Here is a 23,499-nt window from a genome sequence, read left to right as displayed (position 1 = left end):
CACAATAGAGCTCTTGCTAAGCCAAAGCACAAAGATGCAACTCTCTCTCTATGCAAGTCTCAGGCAAGGACGGAGAAACGGAACATGGCGGCTGCTATTTATAGGGTAGGGGCTGGCCAGGGTCCCCCTCTGTGATTGGCTGCCGTCAGAGGGTCTGGGAGCCCTCTGATTGGCTCTAAGGACATCAATCTGGGCTATGACGCTATTCGAGCTCGGTATTCGAGCTCGAATAGCGCCGTTTGCTCGAATAGCTCGAATAGTGAATGGGCTATTCGCGTTTACTCGAATAGCCCATTCGAATAGCTGCAGCTATTCGGAGCTCAAATACCGAGCTCGAATAGCTGGAAAAGAGCTCGAATATTCGAGCTACTCGAATATTCGAGCTCTGCTGAGCACCACTGACCACGACAAAGACCTTTAATATTCCTAATTAACCAGAAATACTTACCTGTACCTTTTAAAAAATGTTTCCACGTCAGTATCCTCATAAATATCTCACGCCAATATCCTCTAATGTTGCGATCTTGATTGAAGATCTCTGCACACCCGCCACCACACAATGCCGCTCCTCACGCAGCTCTAGCTATACTTGGTATAACTAGAGCTCCGTCCATCCCTCCTGCAAGGCTTTTCACTCTCCTACCCACCCACGCCCTCCTACGCCATCACCCTGGAACACCCATAGCACCCTGATTACAGGGTGCTATGGGCGCTCCAGGTTGTCAGTGTGGGTAGGGGCGATAGGTGCAGCGGCCGGGAACAAGAGCGGGAGCCACGGAGGACAGAGCTCTAGCTATATTAAGGGTGACTAGAGCCAAAACATCTTTAAATTTGGCTCCAAGGCTCCCCATTGGTCTATTAACAGACCAATGGGAATCAGAAGGATCCCATTAGTCTGTTAATAGACCAATGGGGAGCTTTGAATGGGGAGCTTTGGAGCCAAATTCAAAGATGCTTTGGCTTCAGTTATACTTAGTAGCTAGAGCTGTGCGGGAAGCAGCGGTGTGTGGCCGGCAGGGGGTGCGTGGAGATCTTCAATCAAGCTCGCAATATTAGAGGATATTGATGTCTGACATTTCCTAGGATATTGGCATGGAAACATTTTTATTTAAAAGATAGAGGTAAGTATTTATGGTTAATTAAAAATAATAAAGTAATTTTCTCATTGTCATGTTTTAATTTCATTTAACCCTTTGTGGAAATGGGTAAGGGGTACTTTGTATCCCTATACTCATTTCTCCTGGGAGGGGGGGGGGGAAGCATCTGGGGTCCGAGTTGCCTCCATGACCCCCCCCCCTCTCCCAGGGCGTCGTCGCTCCCACCTCCTCTTGGGGCACCAGAGGTTGGGAAGAGCTCCTTGTCAATGGATTTGACAAGGGCTCCGGGAGAGGGGAAGGCTTGGCCTCTCCTCTCCTCCAAAAGCCCCCATACCATGGACCATGCCGGCTGGTATAGTTCAGGGTGCAAAGCCCAATGCGGCCGGGGCTCCGAATCCTGGTTATCCCAGCCTGCATGGGTGACAAGTGGTTAAAGAAGCTTGGGAGGGGGAACCCCATATCATCTTTTTTATTTACCACACTTGGAACAAAAAAAAAAGTAAAAAAAAAAAGGGAAAGTTGCCAGGGATCCTTATACAGCCATATTGTGGCTGTATAGCAATCCCTCTCCAAAGCGTTGCCACTTCCACAGGCTTTCCAGGGGGTCTGTATGCACTGCACCTGGACCCCTGGACACCCCGTCATGAAATTCATTGCTCTTTCTTTTGATATATGTAAATTTACACTACTGTTAGGTTGCTACACTAGCTGTCATTTACCGCATTTAACTGGTTACCGACCGATCCACGCCAATTGGCGTGAACGTGGCGGCAGCCCCAGAACCGCTCAACGCCAATTGGCGTGAGGTCCTGCGGTGGTTTGTTTTTTTAGGAGATCCGCTTGAATGATGGAGCTCCGCTCCGTCATCAGTCTCCCAGCCGCGATCGCCTCTAGGAAACTGTTAGACTTTTGCCGTCTATTTACACTGTACAGCGCTGCAATCTATGGCAGTGATGTACTGGGGACAGCCGTGTGACACGGCTGTCCCCCTGGGAGGCACAGAAGCGATCTGCTGTCATAGGCTGATGCCTATGACAGCCGATCGCTGTGATTGGCAATTTGGCAGGCGGGGGGAGGGAGCAATTGTAATTTTAAAAAAATACATAAATTTATTTTAAAAAAAAGGACAAACAAAAAAATAAATAAACATCCTGGAAATGATCAGAAAGCTCTGTTGGTGGACAGAAAAGGAGGGAGGGGAATCACTTTTGTGCACAGTTGTATGGCCCTGCAGCAAGCCCTGCAGTGGCCTAAATTGTAAAAAAATAGCCTGGTCGCTAGGGGGTGTAGCCCTACGGTCCTAAAGTGGTTAAATGTACACTTTTTTCTTTTCATAACTTTAAAATCGATTTTCCCTAAAACTATAAGGTCTTTTTGAAAGAAAATTCCCTTGTACCCACTTTTCTCCCTAACCTACCCTCAAAATTTGGTGAGTCTAGCTGGTAAGGGGGCTTTGCTATTAACCGCGAAAGTTGGAAAGCATTAGGCGAAAACGTGAACTTTTTGGCAAATTTACATTAAAAATCTTGAAAGCACAAACGGGAAAATTTAAGCGTATCTTTGCAAAAAATATCGAAAACGAATATGGCTTTGGCAACAATTCATAAGCAACACTGGTTATGAGCTCCCCTAGGGGACAGTCAGTCACATGACTATGAACTCTGTTAAGTGGTATCAGGCAAATCGGGCACATGCAGCTTCTGCACAGAACAGGCACCGCCATACTTTAATTGAAAATATCGGCAAACTGGAGCCAGAATGGAAATTCAGGCACCAGGCGAAAATTATCATTCTTTGTGGGGGGGGTTTTCTTTGTTTTTAAGCCTGCAAAGCCTGAGAAAAAGGAGAAACTCTGGTTCTCGGTAATTATTATTTTTGCTGGGTTTTTTCTATTTGTCATACAAGGGAGACAGTAAGGTTTAGGCATCAGGAAAGGTGTTTGTGCGGGGGGTGGTTAGGGTTTCTCACTACCAGGGGGGTCTTAAGGGTAGGCACCGCCAGGGGGGGTCTTAGAGTTAGGAATCCCAAGGGGGGGGGTGTCTTAGGGCTAGATGCCACCAAGGGGGGGTCTTAGGGTCTGGCACCACCAGGGGGTCTTAGGGTCATGCACCACCAGGGGGGGTCTTAGGGTCAGGCATCACCAGGGGGGGGTCTTAGGGTCAAGCACCAGCAAGGGGGGTCTTAGGGTTAGGCACAACCAGAGAGGGTCTGAGGGTTAGGCACCACCAAGGGGGGGTCTTAGGGTTAGGCACAACCAGAGAGGGTCTTAGAGTCAGGCATCAGCAAGGGGGGGGGTCTTAGGGTTAGGCACAACCAGAGAGGGTCTTAGGATTAGGCACCACCAAAGGGGGTTAGGGTTAGGCATCGGTTGTGGGGGGTTCTGTGTGAGAATAGGGTTAGGTTTAGTAAAATATTGGTGACAATTACCGATATTTTACTAACGAAAATTAACAATTTAAATAGTAGAATATCTGAAAATGTATCGATATTCTACGATCAGCACTGTTCTTGTGTCCTATTTTCCATGGAGCCCGAAATTCACGTATAAAATACATAATAATAAATTGCAGATTCCAAAAATCTTCTCTATCAGCTTATTTGATAAATAAAAATAAACATTTTTCCCCTTCTAACAGACAGATTCATTAGCACATTTATACTCTAAAAATATCGCTGTAAGCGCTTTTGCATTGATTACATTTTATCCAAAACAATTTAGGTTAATATAGTATTATTTCCTCCTTGCTTGCCCCAAAACCACACATTAGTTTAAAGAATAGAACTCTACAGAAATGCCTTAAACATAAGCAATTTTATACATTACATTATTTTCAACACAGCACCAAAACTTTAAAGTGTAACTGTCAGGCATAAAATCAAAAATCAATTCTTTATTTTTTTTCTGGTAAACAAGTAATAAGGATGCTAATCAGGAAATCCAAAAGTTAAAATCTCTATTACTTTTCTTGTTTAAAAATGATCATTCCCCCCACCTGATCTGGGAATGTCCACCTGTTGTTACGTACTGGACCCAGGTAGTAGCGTTCCTCCATGATAAAATGGGATGCCCAGTCACACTTGACCCTGCAATATGCCTCCTAGGACTCATCACCGATGATGATATTCAAAAGAACAATAAGTTGTTTATAAGTCAAACCCTCTTCCACGCTAGGCAAGAAATCTCCCTTAAATGGCTTTCACCAAATTCTCCTATACTTGTTGATTGGATTAGACATGTGGACAACTTGTTACCCTATACGAAACGTATCTATATACGCAGGAAAGCTCCCAACAAGTTCCACCTAATATGGGACAGGTGGATAGATAGATAAACATTCCTTTTAGGTCTGGTAAGGTATGCACATGTAAATTATATACCGGTATTTGTATTTATGCGTTGTTTGCCTTGTAGGAACCCACCATATCGAGTTAACTTTATCCCCTTGTACTACGCGATATCCTTATTGCACTGAAGATCTATATAGACTAAATGTTTGTACAGTACTATGTTCTGTTTCTTTATTCTAAATTCTGTACTTGAATTCTGCCTCACACCGGCAGTGTTGTATTACTACCTTGACTTTCAAATAAACTTGTTTTTTGGGTAAAAAAAAAAAAAAGATCATTCCCCAGTTTACCTGACTCTTATTTGGTACGTTGCCGCACAAAGGAAGTTGCAGGGCATGCTGGGTTGTCTTTTTTTTGCTTCTTTATTTCCCCTCAGACTAAACTAATTTACAGAAGCAAAAAAAGGACAACTCAGCATGCCCTGCAACTTCCTTTGTGCGGCAACGTACCAAATAAGAGTCAGGTAAACTGGGGAATGATCATTTATAAACAAGAAAAGTAATAAAGATTTTAACTTTTGGATTGCCTTGTTAGCATCCTTATTACGTATTTATAAGATAAAAATAAAGAATAGATTTTTGACTTTATGACCAACAGTTACACTTTAATAGTTTTATATACTCACTTTCATTACTTGTCATAGTTATTCTTGCTTTTATTTGTTTTGGGCTAATTCCATAGTTGTTACATTGCTTCTGAATTGTAATTGGCACTTTTATAGGCTGGCAAACATCAGGCCAGCCACTTTATTGCACTGCGAATGGAACTTAACTCAGGATTAAATCAATTTCCGCTGTGTCTCCAATCACATCATTGTGTCAAGTAAGGTAGCACAAAAGCTTCCAGAGATTGCTAATTGACTGGGGAGCTCATACATGGAATAAAAGGATTCATTTCTTCATTGCATTCGGTTCTTTCACACCATTTACAATCAGCAACAGCACTTCCTTGAAAAATAGCACGATTATTATCACCCTTACCATTGTGGTGGCAAGTTTCTGTTTTTCTTGCTGAAAAGACACTTGTATAAATAGCTGTGTGATGTGTAAGTGAAGTTATTTAAGGCCCAACCTGATGTCATCAATAATATTCTTTCAAGTAAAGTGTTCTGCTTTCATTTTTCAAGTGTGACCTTTCGGCTACCGTTTCGCTCTTCATTTCACTAAAGGACAATGGCCTCAGTTCACTAAGCTTATCTCTTTAATGACGATTCTGAGCGTTTTTTACTATTATCACTGTGGGGATAAAGCATTTAGCATTCACTAAGCAATTCACCTCATTCTGTCTTTAAAATAAGGATTCTGTCCTTAAGTTAAGGAGGGATTTCTAAAGTTAAACTTTTCATTCCTTAAGATAACAGAAAAACTAAAGACAGGGGGCCATATGCAATTCACTTTTTCTCCTAGGTGATATTTTTACAGCTTGTAAATAAAATGCCTTTTCAACCACCAGGAAGCAAATAAATCCTCAAAACAATATTGACACTACTTTTTCACCTACTTTTTGGTACTTTTTCCACTGCAAAGGGCTAAAAAGGTATTTTAAACTGAAGATGAAAAATTATCTCCTAGGAGAAAACTCAGGAGAAAAAGTATGTTAATTCAAGTAATGCAAGTGATAACAACTGCAAAGTGTAAAGTGTGTGAGGAGTTATCACCTGGCCTGAGCTGTCATTGAGTGGAGTGTTACTAGAGACAGCAATGTAAAGTGAAGGATTCTGAGCTGTCTACACACACACACACACACACCAGACACAAACAAGCACAGGCAGGCACGCTCTCTCTTTCCCTCTCTCTCTCTCTCTCTCTCCTTCCCTGGCTGCCATACACAGCACCGGCAGGCTGCTTTAATCATGTTGACAGAGGAGACGGCAGGAGGGCAAAAGCTAAATTCTGCCTATCACTTGACAGGAAACTTGACAGGCGGCCTATTGCGCCAATCAAAGTGTGGGGTTAATGTCCTTTAAAGTGATTGGACCCGCAGGGGCTCGGGGCAGGACAAGTGTAGCTGTCGTCATTGCCAATTAGCAGGCATAAGTTTGTAGCACTCGCTATGCTACTCTGGTAAGACGTGTTAACTCTGATAAAGCGTGTTAACATTGATGAGGCATGTTAACTTTCAAAAGGCTTGTTAACTCTGATAAGGCATGCTATTTGTCTTAGTGAATCAAGCCCATTGTGTGGTGATAAGTTTTCACTTGCCCTATTATCACCAGCATGGTCTTAGTGAATTGTTGAGGTCAATGTGTCCAACGAAATGTCCTCATATGTCTGTTTTTTCAGTACCTGAACAGAGTGGGGCTTTTTCTAGACTCTTTGTTGGTTACAACAAGTCCTTGTAAAATTAGGGCATTTACTGGCCTACTTTTAGTGAAGGCAAATACTCACCTGTATAGAAATTAATGGCTTGTCTCTGTTGGCGTCACCTTGTGATTCTTTTAGAATGGTGTGAGGTGGAGGGGGGTATCCCTGGCTACTGGTGGTGTAGCTAAGGGCCCAGGGTTTAGGAAGGTGTGGAAAACAATCTGTTAATGATTACCACATCACCAAAGAAGGGATGAGACAGTGGTTGAAGGAGAGCACCTAGTGGGTCCCTCTGGTCCAGAAGCCCTGATGTGGTTGCAACCTCGGCATCCCATATTGCTACGCCACTGCTGACTATCTAGCAAGTAAAATGAAGCCAATGGAGCACTGATATAGCACTGGTACTGGGACAGCGACCCTTATTTCCGTCCTATAAAAACAGTGGTATTCATGCAGCTGTGTGGATTTCGCAGTAGACACTGGAAATTTGAATGACCTTGCAGCTTGGTGTGTTTGTTGAGTTTTAGACCCAACATTTCACGTATTACACGCTGGCACATCCTGACAGCGTGTCACATGATGCGTGTCAAGTGACGCCCTGTGGCCATGGAGACCCGATGCAGGAAGTGGCGATTAGGTGAGAGTTAACTCTCAGTTTTCTTCTGCTCGTGACTCATCATGGAGGAGGAGGGAAGGTATTTTAGAACGTGCCTATAGGTGCCTGTTGATGGAAAGGCGGCTCATTCCCCTCCCAGAGCACCTTCCCTATGCAGAGACCTGATGAAACTGTAAATAGCAGGTTACTCACCCTGCTCTCAGCATTCCACTGACCAGATCTCCTTTCAGTCAGGGGCACCTCTAGCTACTTAACAATGAGGTTCCTCTAGCTACCTAATATTAAGGGGCACCTCTAGCTACTTAGTATTGAGGGTATTTCTGGCTAATAATGCTAAGGGGACCCTGTAGCTGCCTATGACGGGCAAGGAAAGTAAGGGAGAAGTGACAGCTGGGCCAGCCAGCACACGGAGGGTGAAGGTCTATGGTGCCAGGACATCTATGCCTATAGCATGAGATTTTCCTGTAACCGTTTAATATATGCTGTATCACTACGTGACCTAATCCAGCTAGAAACAGTCCAATCATCTTGTGCAGCTAGAAACAGTAAAAGCTGAGCAATCTACTAAAACTTTCCTCTTCATTTAGATCCCATTAAAAGCCCATTAATATAAAGTAGCATAGTATTGATCGCATAGTCCTGTATATTCTGAGCTTCAACACAGAAAACAGAGAGACAATCATGGTGGTGGCCAGATTAGGGCCTTTGATAAAGTGCAAACATCCTGCACCTCCTTATTTTTTTATGTCCGAGTTGTGAGACTGTGAAATCAATACTATGCCAGTTTATATTAATGGTCTTTTAATACAAACTAAATAAAGAGAGGTTTTGCTGAATGCTCAGTGTCTGTTTACTACTTTTCCTTGCATAAAATGTAAGTCTTGCTACAGCCAAACCTTCTTTCTTGGTTCTGCATAGAACAAGTAATGATTAGTACATTTGTCAATGTGCTACAGCTCCCAGTGTCCCCATTATGGAGAGATAGTCTCACTTCCTGTCCCTCTGGACGCATAGGCTTAATTTACGGTGACCATACGTCCCGCTTTACCCGGGACGCGTCCCGCCTTCGGGGGGCGCTGTCCCAGGCTGCATGAGGTCCCGGGAAACGTCCCGCTTTTAGCAGCGGGACGTCCCGGCCTCGGGACTCTGGCCACCGTACAATGAACTAGCCGCAGCTTGTTCATTCCCCGCAGCCCCGCTCCAGCATCCTGCATTGTGTTCCGGGCGGCACAGGCAGAAGCAGGGCTACGGCAAGATGGCGTCCGGAGGCGGAGCCCTGTACTGTCTCCAGTACAGGGCCCCGCCTCCGGACGCCATCTTGCCGTAGCCCTGCTCTGCCTGTGAGAGCGGGAGATTGAAGGAGGAAGATCGTCCAGGGGGAGCTGCACACACCAGAGGCCGGCTGCGTGAGGGGACGTCTTCTGCCAGGTGAGTAACTAAATGCTTTTTTTTCCCAGGTAAAATGTTTGCCCACATTGCTTTCATTTTGTACTGACATGTTTGCCCGCAGTGCGTTTAGTTTGTACTGACATGTATGCCCGCAGTGCGTTTAGTTTGTGCTGACATGTTTGCCCGCAGTGCGTTTAGTTTGTGCTGACATGTTTGCCCGCAGTGCGTTTAGTTTGTGCTGACATGTTTGCCCGCAGTGCGTTTAGTTTGTGCTGACATGTTTGCCCGCAGTGCGTTTAGTTTGTGCTGACATGTTTGCCCGCAGTGCATTTATTTTGTACTGACATGTTTGCCCGCAGTGCGTTTAGTTTGTGATGACATGTTTGCCCGCAGTGCGTTTAGTTTGTACTGACATGTTTGCCCGCAGTGCGTTTAGTTTGTGCTGACATGTTTGCCCGCAGTGCGTTTAGTTTGTGCTGACATGTTTGCCCGCAGTGCGTTTAGTTTGTGCTGACATGTTTGCCCGCAGTGCGTTTAGTTTGTGCTGACATGTTTGCCTGCAGTGCGTTTAGTTTGTGCTGACATGTTTGGCCGCAGTGCGTTTAGTTTGTACTGACATGTTTGCCCGCAGTGCATTTATTTTGTACTGACATGTTTGCCCGCAGTGCATTTATTTTGTACTGACATGTTTGCCCGCAGTGCGTTTAGTTTGTGATGACATGTTTGGCCGCAGTGCGTTTAGTTTGTACTGACATGTTTGCCCGCAGTGCGTTTATTTTGTACTGACATGTTTGCCCGCATTGCGTTTATTTTGTACTGACATGTTTGCCCACATTGCGTTTATTTTGTACTGACATGTTTGCCCGCATTGCGTTTATTTTGTACTGACATGTTTGCCCGCATTGCGTTTATTTTGTGCTGAAATGTTGCCCTCAATGCGTTTATTTTGTGCCGACATGTTTGCCCCCATTGCGTTTATTTTGTACTGACATGTTTGCCCCCATTGCGTTTATTTTGTGCTGAAATGTTGCCCTCAATGCGTTTATTTTGTGCTGACATGTTGCCCATTGCGTTTATTTTGTGGTGTCTGGGGTAACTGTTGCTGCATTTATTATTTAATGGTCATAGTTGGCTGTGTTTGCTGCTTTGGGGTTATGGTATACTATTAAATAGCATCACACAGTTTCTGCACACCCATGATGCGAATCCTCGTTTGACCACATCACGGCGTAAACACTGCTCTCTTATTGCCTCGCTGTTGCATCATTAGGTTAGCTCCGCCCATAGAATGTCATGGCCACGCCCATTTTTCACGCGCGCCGCACCCCCTATCCCCCCCCCCCCTTGCCGCCCTGTCCCAGGTTGAACCTACAAAAATCTGGTCACTGTACTTAATTGGGAGTCCCTGGTGTCACAGTGGAACAATGTAAGCAATTGCAGTCAGGGTTGGATTTCTGGGAAGGCCAGGCCCTTGGGCAGAAAAAGCAGAGGGGCAGCAGGTCTCGAGAGAGATACGAGGCCACATGTTAAAGTAAATTATCTGTCCTAGTTCACAGCCGCCCTGCTTTGCGCTGCACACACTGTCTGCAGCCTGAATTCCAGTTCTCTGCATCTCCCTCACTTCCTGGGAGGGCCGTGTGATGACAGTCAGCATCTGCTGTCTCCTTATGATTCCATCTTCTGTATGAGGAGCAGGACATACAAGCTGCTGTGTTTACTGTTCAGGGTTGTAGAGAGCAGAACTCCTGACTGGTGAGGTTTCCTACACACATTCACTGATCACAGAAAGGGAATAGCAGATCCACTAGTTCGCTCTCCTCCTCACCTCTAGCTTTCAGACCACCGTTAAAAACCTGAGGCCTGCACTCTTATTTTTTTTTCTCTTTAAATGTATGACTTTTTTTTCTTTTATGGCAGCAGCATTCTCTGCGCTCCAGTTTAACTTCCTCTTGCCTCATTTTAAGATGTGTCCCTGTACTTATCTTAAATCAACCCCAGTGCAAAATTGTCACTATGTTTAAAGGGCACCTGTCCTCCATTTTGGATGGGCTTCTCCCCATGACACTGCCCTGCCCTCTCTTTGTGGCTCTGACTGCAGCCAGTTGCACAGAGGACAAAGATGTATTGCATGCTCTGTCCTCTTGCACTACCTATAATTTTGTGCTCCTGCCCGGTAGTGCCACAGCAGCCCAGGCCAAAAGTGGTATGGGTATGCATACTTGTCAAATGCAGCTCATACATGAGCATCTTTTCTCAAGTACCTTATTTTTCGCATATAAGACACACTTTTTCTCCCTAAAAATGGGGAGAAAAAGTCCCTGCGTCTTATATGGCAAAGGCAGGGAAGCCCCCACCTCCAAAAGCCCGCTGATACAAACCGCTGCCACGTCAGGGATTTCCTACCTGTGTGCGTCCTCCTGTCGCCCGATGTTTCCTCCACCATGTCCCCTGCATGTTTGCACTGTGTGCACGGCTCCCCCCGCGTGTTGTCTGCCCTTCCCCTGGGTGTTTAGCGGCAGCTGCTTACCTCCTCCATCATGCCTGCGAGGACTGCAGACCTCAGTCTTCTGTGTGCGGCTTCCTCTAGTGTCGGGCTTCTAATGACATGTCATCAATAACTCGTCATTAGAAGCCCGACACGCACTACAGGAAGCCACACACAGAAGAATGAGGTCTGCAGTCCTCGCAGGCATGATGGAGGAGGTAAGCAGCTGCCACTAAACACCCGGGGGGGGGGGGCAGACAACACGTGGGGGAAGCCGTGCACACAGCGGCAGACATGCGTGGGACATGGTGGAGGAAACATGGAAAGACAGGGGGACGTACACAGGCATAGTGGGGGAGACATGAGGGGGACTGGTAAATGAATGGGGCAGACAGTAGGTGGGATGGGGCAGAAGGTAGGTGGCATGGGGCAGACTGGAGGAGGCATGAGGCAGACTGGAGGAGGGATGGGGCAGACTGAAGGACGCATGGGGCAGACTGGAGGATGCATGGGGCAGACTGAAGGACGCATGTGGCAGACTGAAGGACGCATGGGGCAGACTGGAGGACCCATGGGACAGACATGGAGGACACATGGGGAAGACATGGGGACACAGGAGGACACATGGGGCAAACATGGAGATACAGGAGGATACCAATTGAGGGATAACATGTACAAGATGCTCCTGGAATATGGACGTACCAGGTTTAGTATACATTTTTTTCTCTAGTTTTTGCCTTAAACCTAGGTGCGTCTTATATTCCGGAGCGTTTTATACGGCAGAAAATACGGTATGCATGCCCAGATCATTATCGGCTGCTGTACACATCCGTACAGGTGCATGAAATTACAGGGAGCGCAAGCGGACAGAGCATGCGCTGCTTGCTGTTGAATGGGGGGCCGAGCATCACAATGGAGGGAAGCTCACTCAAACCAGTGACCACTAGTCATGTGGAACAGATTGAAATGGGAGTGGGGTTGGTTAGTGACAATGAGCCATAGGTGTTGGAAAGTAAATGTTGGGTAGATTTAGGCCTTGCAGTCTCTAGGCAACAGCGGCCGGGCTCTCCTTCTTTCATTTGGTAAATGTCTTCTGCTGCCACTGGCCGCAGCCTGGATCTGACAAGCTGCTCGTTCATCACAGAGATAAGCCTCTGCTACACTGTATATACACATACATGTTGCCATTCAAAGGACAATTAATTTGGTAATGGTTAAGTAACTGTTAATTTATTCCCATTGTCTTATCTTGCAGACTGGAGTCACCCACTCGTTCTTTAAGTATGGACGCCCCCAAAGGAGTCTACATCAAGGCACAGACAGGAGAAATCGAGGCAATTTCACGGAAGGATATCAAGTTACAAAGCAGTGACGGCATGGTTTGTGATCCTCTGAATAGAAATCACTCTTGTATAATTTCTTTTACTACTGCAGCAGTAAACTTTCATAGCTCCCAATTTTTGGAGTGGCCTAACCCTAACCACCCCCCTGGTGGTGCCTAACCCTAACCACCCCCCTGGTGGTGCCTAACCCTAAAACCCCCCTGGTGGTGCCTAACCCTAAAACCCCCCTGGTGGTGCCTAATCCTAAGACCTCCCTGGTGGCGCCTAACCCGAAATCTCCCCTGGTGGTGCCTAACCTTAACCATCCCCCTAGTCGTGCCTAACCCTAACCATCCCCCTGGTCATGCCTAACCCTAACCTTCCCCACTGCACATACACCCTTACACACATATAATCAATAATATATTTAACCTCTTGACGACCAGCTAACGCCGAATGGCGTAAACTGGTCGTCTGCGGGTTACCATGGAAACGGCCGCTCGATCGAGCGGCCTTTCCATGTCAGTTCACGGAGGGTGTCTCCGTGAACAGCCGGAGAGCTGCCGATAGCGGCTCGCCGGCAAAATGTAAACAGGCGGGGAAGAAATCCCCGCTGTTTACATGATACGGCGCTGCTATGCAGCAGCGCCGTAAGTCAGATCGGCGATCCCCGGCCTCTGATTGGCATATCATAGGCTGAAGCCTATCCCACAATGCGCAGGACGGATATCCGTCCTGCGCAGCCCAGGAAGGGAGAGGGAGGTAAGGGGAGGGAGGGAGCGCACAAAACGCTGCGGAGGGGGGCTTTGAGGAGCCCCCCCCCCCCCCGCTGCCCACTAATGGCCGGCGGCGATCAGACCCCCACAGCAGGACATTCCCCTAGTGGGGAAAAAAGGGGGGTAGTCTGATCGCCCTGCTGCACTGCTGATCGGTGCTGCGGGCTGTAGAGCCCACGCAGCACCGATCAGTGAAAATTCCCCTGGTCGGCAAGTGGTTAATCCTTAAAATACTTCACTATAAATAACATGAATAGAATAATTTATATATTTGTAATAGAATAAATAGCGTTAAAATCACGTACACATTAATAATATTATAAATAGAAAAAGGTGTATATATATATATATATATATATATATATATATATATATATATATATATATATATATATATATAGAATAGATAGCCTTACAATCACATACACATTATAAATCTTAAAATAACGGTAATGTTAAAAGCGATATATTAGAAAACTATAATCAACGCATTATAAGTGTAAAAAACAAAGTGAATACCAAAAGCGACATATTTCCAATAGAACAAGGTTGAAAACGATATTTAAGCATTATACGTATGAAAACGAATTTTAAATGATAAAATAAGTGTAAACGATAATTTACTTGTTACAGCCCTGAAAGCGAAATTTAAAAATGGAAAAATAAGTAAAAGCTCCTATGAGCGAAATTTAAATATGAAAAAATAAGTAAACCACAAAGTTAAAACGAACTTGTAAACAGTACTTGTAATAAACCTTATTCTGTAAACGAAAACTTTTGTTAACACGATCCCTGCAACCGCTATTTCTCGGGCGCCCTTTTTTCCTGTCGGGCGCCCAATAGCCGATATTTTGCATTGCAGTCTATGGCGGCGCCCTTTTTGTCCATTAGCCATATGCGCCCTTTTTTATTGGCCAGGAAAACAATGTGTTTAACCACTTAATGACATGCTGACTCATAAAAACGTCCTGCTAGAGCCTCTTAATGGCTCCAGGATGTTTTTATAACTCAGACAGTGCTGCTGCCGCTGTGCGTGTGCACGTGCACGCTCCCGCGGGTGCACATGCGCGCTCCAGCATGTGCACGTGCAGTCCCTGGCACGTGCATGTGAAAATAGTGGGGATAAAAACGCCAAAGAAAAAATACACCTTTATTTCCAAATAATATATTGTCACCATACTTTGTACTAGGGACATAATAAAATCTTGTGATAACCAGGACAAATAGGCAGATAAAATGTGTGGGTTTTATCTACAGTAGCAGTGTTTATATGAAAATCATAGGGGATGAAATTGGAGAAATAGTGCATTTTTTCCTTGTATTTCCCTTTAAAATGCATAGAAAATAAAGTAATTATTGAAAACAAATATTAACCCCAAAAAGCCTAATTGGTGGTGAAAAAAACAAGATATAGATCATTTCATTGTGATCAGTAGTGATTAACCACTTGCCGACCGCCCCCAGCCGATGGGCGGCGGCAAAGACTGGGCCCAAACGACCGCAATACGCCCATCGGCGGGGGCGGCTGCGGGAGTGGCTATGCTGCAATCGCGTCATTCGTGACGCGATCAGCCGCCGGGGACTGGCTCCGCCCACGGCTCGTAGTAACCCGCCGGCCGCTCGGAAGCGCCGGCGGGTTACTAGCACCCGGATCGCCGCATTTACATTGTATAATAGGCTTTGTAATGTATACAAAGCCTATTATACTGGCTGCCTCCTGCCCTGGTGGTCCCAGTGTCCGAGGGACCACCAGGGCAGGCTGCAGCCACCCTAGTCTGCACCCAAGCACACTGATTTCCCCCCCCCCTGCCCCCTGATCGCCCACAGCACCCCTCAGACCCCCCCCTGCCCACCCCCCAGACCACTGTTTGCACCCAGTCACCCCCCTAATCACCCATCAATCACTCCCTGTCACTATCTGTCAACGCTATTTTTTTTTTATCCCCCCCCCCCTGCCCACTGCCCCCTCCTGATCACCCCCCACCCCTCAGATTCTCCCCAGACCCCCCCCCCCCCCGTGTACTGTATGCATCTATCCCCCCTGATCACCTGTCAATCACCCGTCAATCACCAGTCAATCACCCCCTGTCACTGCTACCCATCAATCAGCCCCTAACCTGCCCCTTGCGGGCAATCTGATCACCCACCCACACCAATAGATCGCCCGCAGATCCGACATCAGATCACCTCCCAAATCCATTGTTTACATCTATTCTCTCCTCTAAACACCCACTAATTACCCATCAATCACCTATCAATCACCCCCTATCACCACCTGTCACTGTTACCCATCAGATTAGACCCTAATCTACCCCTTGCGGGCACCCAATCACCCGCCCACACGCTCAGATTGCCCTCAGACCCCCCTTTATCAATTCGCCAGTGCAATATTTACATCTGTTATTCCCTGTAATAACCCACTGATCACCTGTCAATCACCTATCAATCACCCCCTGTCACTGCCACCCATCAATCACCCCCTGTCACTGCCACCCATCAATCAGCCCCTAACCTGCCCCTTGCGGGCAATCTGATCACCCACCCACACCAATAGATCGCCCGCAGATCCGACATCAGATCACCTCCCAAGTGCAGTGTTTACATCTCTTCTCTCCTCTAAACACCCACTAATTACCCATCAATCACCTATCAATCACCCCCTATCACCACCTGTCACTGTTACCCATCAGATTAGACCCTAATCTACCCCTTGCGGGCACCCAATCACCCACCCACACGCACAGATTGCCCTCAGACCCCCCTTTATCAATTCGCCAGTGCAATATTTACATCTGTTATTCCCTGTAATAACCCACTGATCACCTGTCAATCACCTATCAATCACCCCCTGTCACTGCCACCCATCAATCACCCCCTGTCACTGCCACCCATCAATCAGCCCCTAACCTGCCCCTTGCGGGCAATCTGATCACCCACCCACACCAATAGATCGCCCGCAGATCCGACATCAGATCACCTCCCAAGTGCAGTGTTTACATCTGTTCTCTCCTCTAAACACCCACTAATTACCCATCAATCACCCCCTATCACCACCTGTCACTGTTACCCATCAGATTAGACCCTAATCTGCCCCTTGCGGGCACCCAATCACCCGCCCACACACTCAGATTGCCCTCAGACCCCCCCTTATCAATTCGCCAGTGCAATATTTACATCTGTTATTCCCTGTAATAACCCACTGATCACCTGTCAATCACCTATCAATCACCCCCTGTCACTGCCACCCATCAATCACCCCCTGTCACTGCCACCCATCAATCAGCCCCTAACTTGCCCCTTGCGGGCAATCTGATCACCCACCCACACCAATAGATCGCCCGCAGATCCGACATCAGATCACCTCCCAAGTGCAGTGTTTACATCTCTTCTCTCCTCTAAACACCCACTAATTACCCATCAATCACCCCCTATCACCACCTGTCACTGTTACCCATCAGATTAGACCCTAATCTGCCCCTTGCGGGCACCCAATCACCCGCCCACACCTTAGAACGTCCTCAGACCCCAGCCCTGATCACCTCGCTAGTGCATTGCTTGCATCTATTTCCCCCCTCTAATCACACCTTGAGACACCCATCAATCACCTCCTGTCACCCCCTAGCACACCTACCCATCAGATCAGGCCCTAATTTGCCCCGTGTGGGCTCCTGATCACTCGGCCAAACCCTCAGGTCCCCCTCAGACCCCCTTCCGATCACCTCCCCAGTGCATTGATTGCATCTATTTTCCCCTCTAACCGCCCCCTGAGACACCCATCAATCACCTCCTGTCACCCCCCTAGCACTCCTATCCATCAGATCAGGCCCAAAACATCCTGTCATCTAAGAGGCCACCCTGCTTATGACCGGTTCCACAAAATTTGCCCCCTCATAGACCACCTGTCATCAAAATTTGCAGATGCTTATACCCCTGATCAGTCATTTTGAGAAATTTGGTTTCCAGACTACTCACAGTTTTGGGCCCGTAAAATGCCAGGGCAGTATAGGAACCCCACAAGTGACCCCATTTTAGAAAGAAGACACCCCAAGGTATTCTGTTAGGTGTATGATGAGTTCATAGAAGATTTTATTTTTTGTCAAAAGTTAGCAGAAATTAGATTTTTATTGTTTTTTTCACCAAGTGTCATTTTTCACTAACTTGTGACAAAAAATAAAATCTTCTATGAACTCACCATACCGCTAACGGAATTCCTTGGGGTGTCTTCTTTCTAAAATGGGGTCACTTGTGGGGTTCCTATACTGCCCTGGCATTTTAGGGGCCCTAAACCGTGAGGAGTAGTCTAGAAAACAAATGCCTCAAAATGACCTGTGAATAGGACGTTGGGCCCCTTAGCGCACCTAGGCTGCAAAAAAGTGTCACACATGTGGTATCGCCATACTCAGGAGAAGTAGTATAATGTGTTTTGTGGTGTATTTTTACACATACCCATGCTGGGTGGGAGAAATCTCTCTGTAAATGGACAATTGTGTGTAAAAAAAATCAAAAATGTGTCATTTACAGAGATATTTCTCCCACCCAGCATTGTTATATGTAAAAATACACCACAAAACACATTATACTACTTGTTCTGAGTACGGCGATACCACATGTGTGTCACTTTTTTGCAGCCTAACTGTGCTAAGGGGCCCAAAGTCCAATGAGTACCTTTAGGATTTCACAGGTCATTTTGAGACATTTGGGTTCAAGACTACTCCTCACGGTTTTGGGCCCGTAAAATGCCAGGGCAGTATAGGAACCCCACAAGTGACCCCATTTTAGAAAGAAGACACCCCAAGGTATTCTGTTAGGTGTATGATGAGTTCATAGAAGATTTTATTTTTTGTCACAAGTTAGCGGAAATTGATATGTATTGTTTTTTTTTTTCACAAAGTGTCATTTTCCGCTAACTTGTGACAAAAAAAAAATCTTCTATGAACTCACCATACTCCTAACAGAATACCTTGGGGTGTCTTCTTTCTAAAATGGGGTCACTTGTGGGGTTCCTATACTGCCCTGGCATTTTAGGGGCCCTAAACCGTGAGCAGTAGTCTAGAATCCAAATGCCTCAAAATGACCTGTGAATAGGACTTTAGGCCCCTTAGCGCACCTAGGTTGCAAAAAAGTGTCACACACGTACTCAGAAGAAGTAGTATATTGTGTTTTGGGGTGTATTTTTACACATACCCATGCTGGGTGGGAGAAATATCTCTGTAAAAGGACAATTGTGTGTAAAAAAAAAATCAAACAATTGTCATTTACAGAGATATTTCTCCCACCCAGCATGGGTATGTGTAAAAATACACCCCAAAACACATTATACTACTTCTCCTGAGTACGGCGGTACCACATGTGTGGCACTTTTTTGCACCCTAAGTGCGCTAAGAGGCCCAAAGTCCAATGAGTACCTTTAGGATTTCACAGGTCATTTTGCGACATTTGGTTTCAAGACTACTCCTCACGGTTTAGGGCCCCTAAAATGCCAGGGCAGTATAGGAACCCCACAAATGACCCCATTTTAGAAAGAAGACACCCCAAGGTATTCCGTTAGGAGTATGGTGAGTTCATAGAAGATTTTATTTTTTGTCACAAGTTAGCGGAAAATGACACTTTGTGAAAAAAAACAATTAAAATCAATTTCCGCTAACTTGTGACAAAAAAAAAAATTTTCTATGAACTCACCATCCTCCTAACGGAATACCTTGGGGTGTCTTCTTTCTAAAATGGGGTAATTTGTGGGGTTCCTATACTGTCCTGGCATTTTAGGGGCCCTAAACCGTGAGGAGTAGTCTTGAAACGAAATTTCTCAAAATGACCTGTGAAATCCTAAAGGTACTCATTGAACTTTGGGCCCCTTAGCGCAGTTAGGGTGCAAAAAAGTGCCACACATGTGGTATCGCCGTACTCAGGAGAAGTAGTATAATGTGTTTTGGGGTGTATTTTTCCACATACCCATGCTGAGTGAGAGAAATATCTCTATAAATAGACAATTGTGTGTAAAAAAAATAAAACAATTGTCATTTACGGAGATATTTCTCCCACCCAGCATGGGTATGTGTAAAAATACACCCCGAAACACATTATACTACTTCTCCTGAGTATGGCAATACCACATGTGTGGCACTTTTTTGCAGCCTAACTGCGCTAAGGGGCCAAAAGTCCAATGAGCATCTTTAGGCTTTACAGGGGTGCTTACAATTAGGCACCCCCCAAAATGCCAGGACAGTGAACACACCCCACAAATGACCCCATTTTGGAAAGTAGACACTTCAAGGTATTCAGAGAGGAGCATAGTGAGTCCGTGGCAGATTTCATTTTTTTTTGTCGCAAGTTAGAAGAAATGGAAACTTTTTTTTTTTTTTTTTTTTGTCAGAAAGTGTCATTTTCCGCTAACTTGTGACAAAAAATAAAATCTTCTATGAACTCACCATGCCTCTCACTGAATACTTTGGGATGTCTTCTTTCCAAAATGGGGTCATTTGGGGGGTATTTGTACTATCCTGGAATTTTAGCCCCTCATGAAACCTGACAGGTGCGCAGAAAAGTCAGAGATGCTTGAAAATGGGAAAATTCACTTTTGGCACCATAGTTTGTAAACGCTATAACTTTTACCCAATCCAATAAATATACACTGAATGGTTTTTTTTTTATCAAAGACATGTAGCAGAATAACTTTCGCGCTCAAATGTATAGGAAATTTTACTTTATTTGAAAAATGTCAGCACAGCAAGTTAAAAAAGTCATTTTTTTTGCCAAAATTCATGTCTTTTTTGATGAATATAATAAAAACTAAAACTCGCAGCAGCAATCAAATAGCAGCAAAAGAAAGCTGTATTAGTGACAAGAAAAGGAGGTAAAATTCCTTTAGGTGGTAGGTTGTATGACCGAGCAATAAACCGTGAAAGCTGCAGTGGTCTGAATGGAGAAAAAGGCTCTGGTCCTTAAGGGGCGAAAAGACTGTGGTCCTCAAGTGGTTAAGCTATTGGCAAATGAAAGGGATGAGCACTGAAAGGTGAAAATTGCTCTTGTCCGTTAGGGTAAAAACCGCCTTGGGGTGAAGTGGTTAATTGACTTTAAACTTTATTCGTATCCTTTAAATTAATGTATTTTTTATTTTCAAATGTTAATATGAAGGAAAATGAACGAGGATAGAAAGGACCAGTGTGGTTTGAATTATAAAACAGACAAAGGCAGGTAATTAGGGGAGTGGCCAAATCAAGCCCATATTAGTATTATCAGTTATAACCCCTTGCACTTAGGAAATACATGCATACAACAATATGTACCACAGGCAGGGATTAAAACCTCTAAAGTAGTTGTTAATGGTGGACATTAGTTAACCTGTTTTGTACCAAGAACCAGAGACTGCTGGTACAGCAAAGTGGTGCAAAAAGGTGCTTACTGATGAATCTCTGCGCAGTCCCGCTGCTCTCAACGTTCACACCGCTCACCCATCACTGCAGGTTCCTCTCTCTGCCGTCTTTATGACGGTATAGCACTGGGCAGGAGCCGCTTTTATTGGCTCCTGACCCTGTCAATCAATGTAAGCCAATGGAATTGGCTTACAGTGATGACAGGGTCAGGAGCAAATGAAAGGGGCTCCTGACCGGCTCACAGAGCTCTGCCATCTTTATGCACGCCGTGTATTGTGGCGGCCTGGCGGGGAGAAAATGGCGAAAGTGGCGTGACTGCGCATTGACGATTGTTGAAATCTACATCCTGTCAGTGCTGCGTAGCCATTTGCAGGATGTAGATTTCAACTAACTCAGTCTGGAGGCGGTTAACAACATGCTGCAGGATCTTGCATTAAGCCTGATTACCAAACAGCAAGGTTTCCTCTTTAGAACGGGTCTATCATCTCATCTCTGTGATCTACAGCTGTAAAACCCAGAAGCGCTCTCATGAATACTTATGGTTTTTGGATGCCAAGGTAGTGACTGCTACAGGGCCCCAAGACCATAGGGGCCTATTAGGGGCCCTCCTTAAACTGTTTTATTAGCTCTTTATTGGTACTAAGCTGGTAATGATCAACTCTACGGTATATGTGCTTTGATTAGTTGTAACCATTAACCCTCCTGGCGGTTAATAAATTCTGCCAAATAGGCAGAAATAAAAAATGTTTTATTTATTTTTGTTTTATTTCATGTAAAGCTACCACAGTGGTAGCTACATGAAACACTAGAGGGTGCATGTGTCCCTCTAGTGCGATCATCGCCAGCATCAATAGCAAACAGGGGAATGCGTATATAACGCGTTCCCCTGTTTGGCTTTTTCTGTCGCCATGGCAACGATCGGAATGACGTCATGGACGTCAGCCGACGTCCTGACGTCAGACGCCTCCGATCCAGCCCTTAGCGCTGCCCGAAAGTCATTGGTCCGGGCAGCGCAGGGTTTTGGCGGGGGGCCCTCTTCTGCCGCTGTGCGCGGGCGATCGCCGCGCTCTGCGGCGATCAAGCTGTACGCGCGGCTAGCAAAGTGCTAGCTGCACGTACAGCACTTTAAATGGGGCGAATCGCCCCACCAGGGGCTGAGATATCCTCCTGCGCGGCATAGCCCGGGCTCAGCTCGGGCTTACCGCCAGGAAGGTTAATAGACTGTTCTCCTCCCCAGCCTACACCTCTCTGACAGTGCAGCTGGTGAGCAGGTGAGGGGACCTAATGTATAACGCTGGGGCCCAGGGCTCCTAAGCTACGTTACTGGGAAAAGGGTTTGAACAGTGGGGGTAAGAGCTGCATTCTGTCACACATTCATTTTCTTTTATACCGCAGATTCTCCTGGATGCTGAGAAAATCATGATGCCAAAACTGCCTCAAGGAAGCAAGACCAGCCCCGGCAGCTCTCAGGAGCTCTATGAAGTGTGTGCCTGTCCTGACGGAAGACTCTACCTATCGATCGCCGATGCCACATCCACCTGCCAGGAATACAGCCGGGACTGTCAATAGAGGACGCCTCTCAACCAGCGGGATATTTGCAGCCCCATTTTATAGAGCCCAGAAACATTCTGCCGTTTCTCTGAAAACCTCCTTCAGGATTTCGTTACTAACATTACAAAACACACGGGAAGCCCTTTTGTATTTGGAAACACTTTTATGGAGAAAAAAATAAATAAAAGATGGAAATATTTTTTTAGCCACTGTAAAATAGCACAAGCTAGTTCGGAAATGAAGGAAGATCGGCTGCTTTTGACTAATACCAGAAAATTATGAGCCGCCGTTTCTGGAGCCCGGCCACCTAATAAAATGAGCATTTTGTTGCCTCACTGAACTGTTCCATGGTCATTGAACTGGGTAATTAATGGAGACCCGTCCTAACTTTTTCTTCTCTGCTAGTTCCAGTACTTTTCTGCTTATACCACACTTTATGGCATTCATTTCATCTCGATGATCTGATGCCGATATTTTAAAAAAACAAGCAAATTGTTGCCAGCAATATACTATGCAACCTATCGTGCAATAATCTATACTACACCCTCTGCTGTTTTTACTGTAGTGCCGGGTTGTATATTTTATTTGTATAAACCTGCTGTGTTTGGATTGGTGGAAGAAAAATGAAATTTATCTGGAAAAATATAATTCTTTTATTAATTTGTTGTGTGGTGGCAAATTTTAAATAGAACATTAGTTAATAATGTATGCGTTAAAGAGGAACTGTAGTAAAAATGGGGGGAAAAAAACATACATTGCATAGTGAGGAGTTAAAAAATAGTAGAGAGATCAAGAAATGATTGATATTCGCCATGTAATTTGTTCATGTTGTTTGATCCACAATCAGCCTGCACATAATCATCTTTACTACTGGCAGACATGAAAAAAACAGACAGCACCAACTGCCTTATTATAACCACACTCCCTAACGATGAGATAAGCTAAAAGTTTTTTTTTATGCACAGAGGTAGACACTGGTTGCTTGGCAGTTGGAAACAGTTGTTATTTCCCACAATGCAACAAGGCTCACAGGCAGCAAACTGTCAGGACCTATGTGCTGACATCACACTGTGGGAGGGATTTCACCACAATATCAGCCATACAGATCCTCCTCATAATATATTTGAGAAAAGGTAAAGCGTTCTTGTGGGAAACGGGGTATCAGCTATTGATTTAGATGAAGTTCAGTCCTTGGTTACAGTTCCTCTTTAAGCCAGTAAAATGTTTTCAAGTAAGACAGGA

The 23,499-nt window shown here is 45.4% G+C and overlaps 1 protein-coding gene across 3 annotated transcripts in view; it reads left to right on the top strand.

The window, feature by feature from the left end:
• The window catches only part of SGCG (sarcoglycan gamma), a 340,821-nt gene extending 317,904 nt beyond the window's left edge, over positions 1 to 22,917 (top strand). For all 3 annotated transcript variants that reach the window (XM_068266947.1, XM_068266950.1, XM_068266948.1), the window contains exons 7-8: positions 12,494 to 12,617; positions 22,102 to 22,917. In XM_068266947.1, the coding sequence (XP_068123048.1) occupies positions 12,494 to 12,617; positions 22,102 to 22,275 (298 nt within the window). In that variant the 3' untranslated portion in view covers positions 22,276 to 22,917. The remainder of the gene's footprint in view (positions 1 to 12,493; positions 12,618 to 22,101) is intronic.
• Positions 22,918 to 23,499: the final 582 nt, after the last annotated feature.

This window comes from Hyperolius riggenbachi, chromosome 2, assembly GCF_040937935.1.
Source record: "Hyperolius riggenbachi isolate aHypRig1 chromosome 2, aHypRig1.pri, whole genome shotgun sequence".
Taxonomy (NCBI): Eukaryota; Metazoa; Chordata; class Amphibia; order Anura; family Hyperoliidae; genus Hyperolius; species Hyperolius riggenbachi.
Note: the sequence above shows the minus strand (reverse complement) of the source record. Positions and strands in the feature narration are given on the sequence as shown.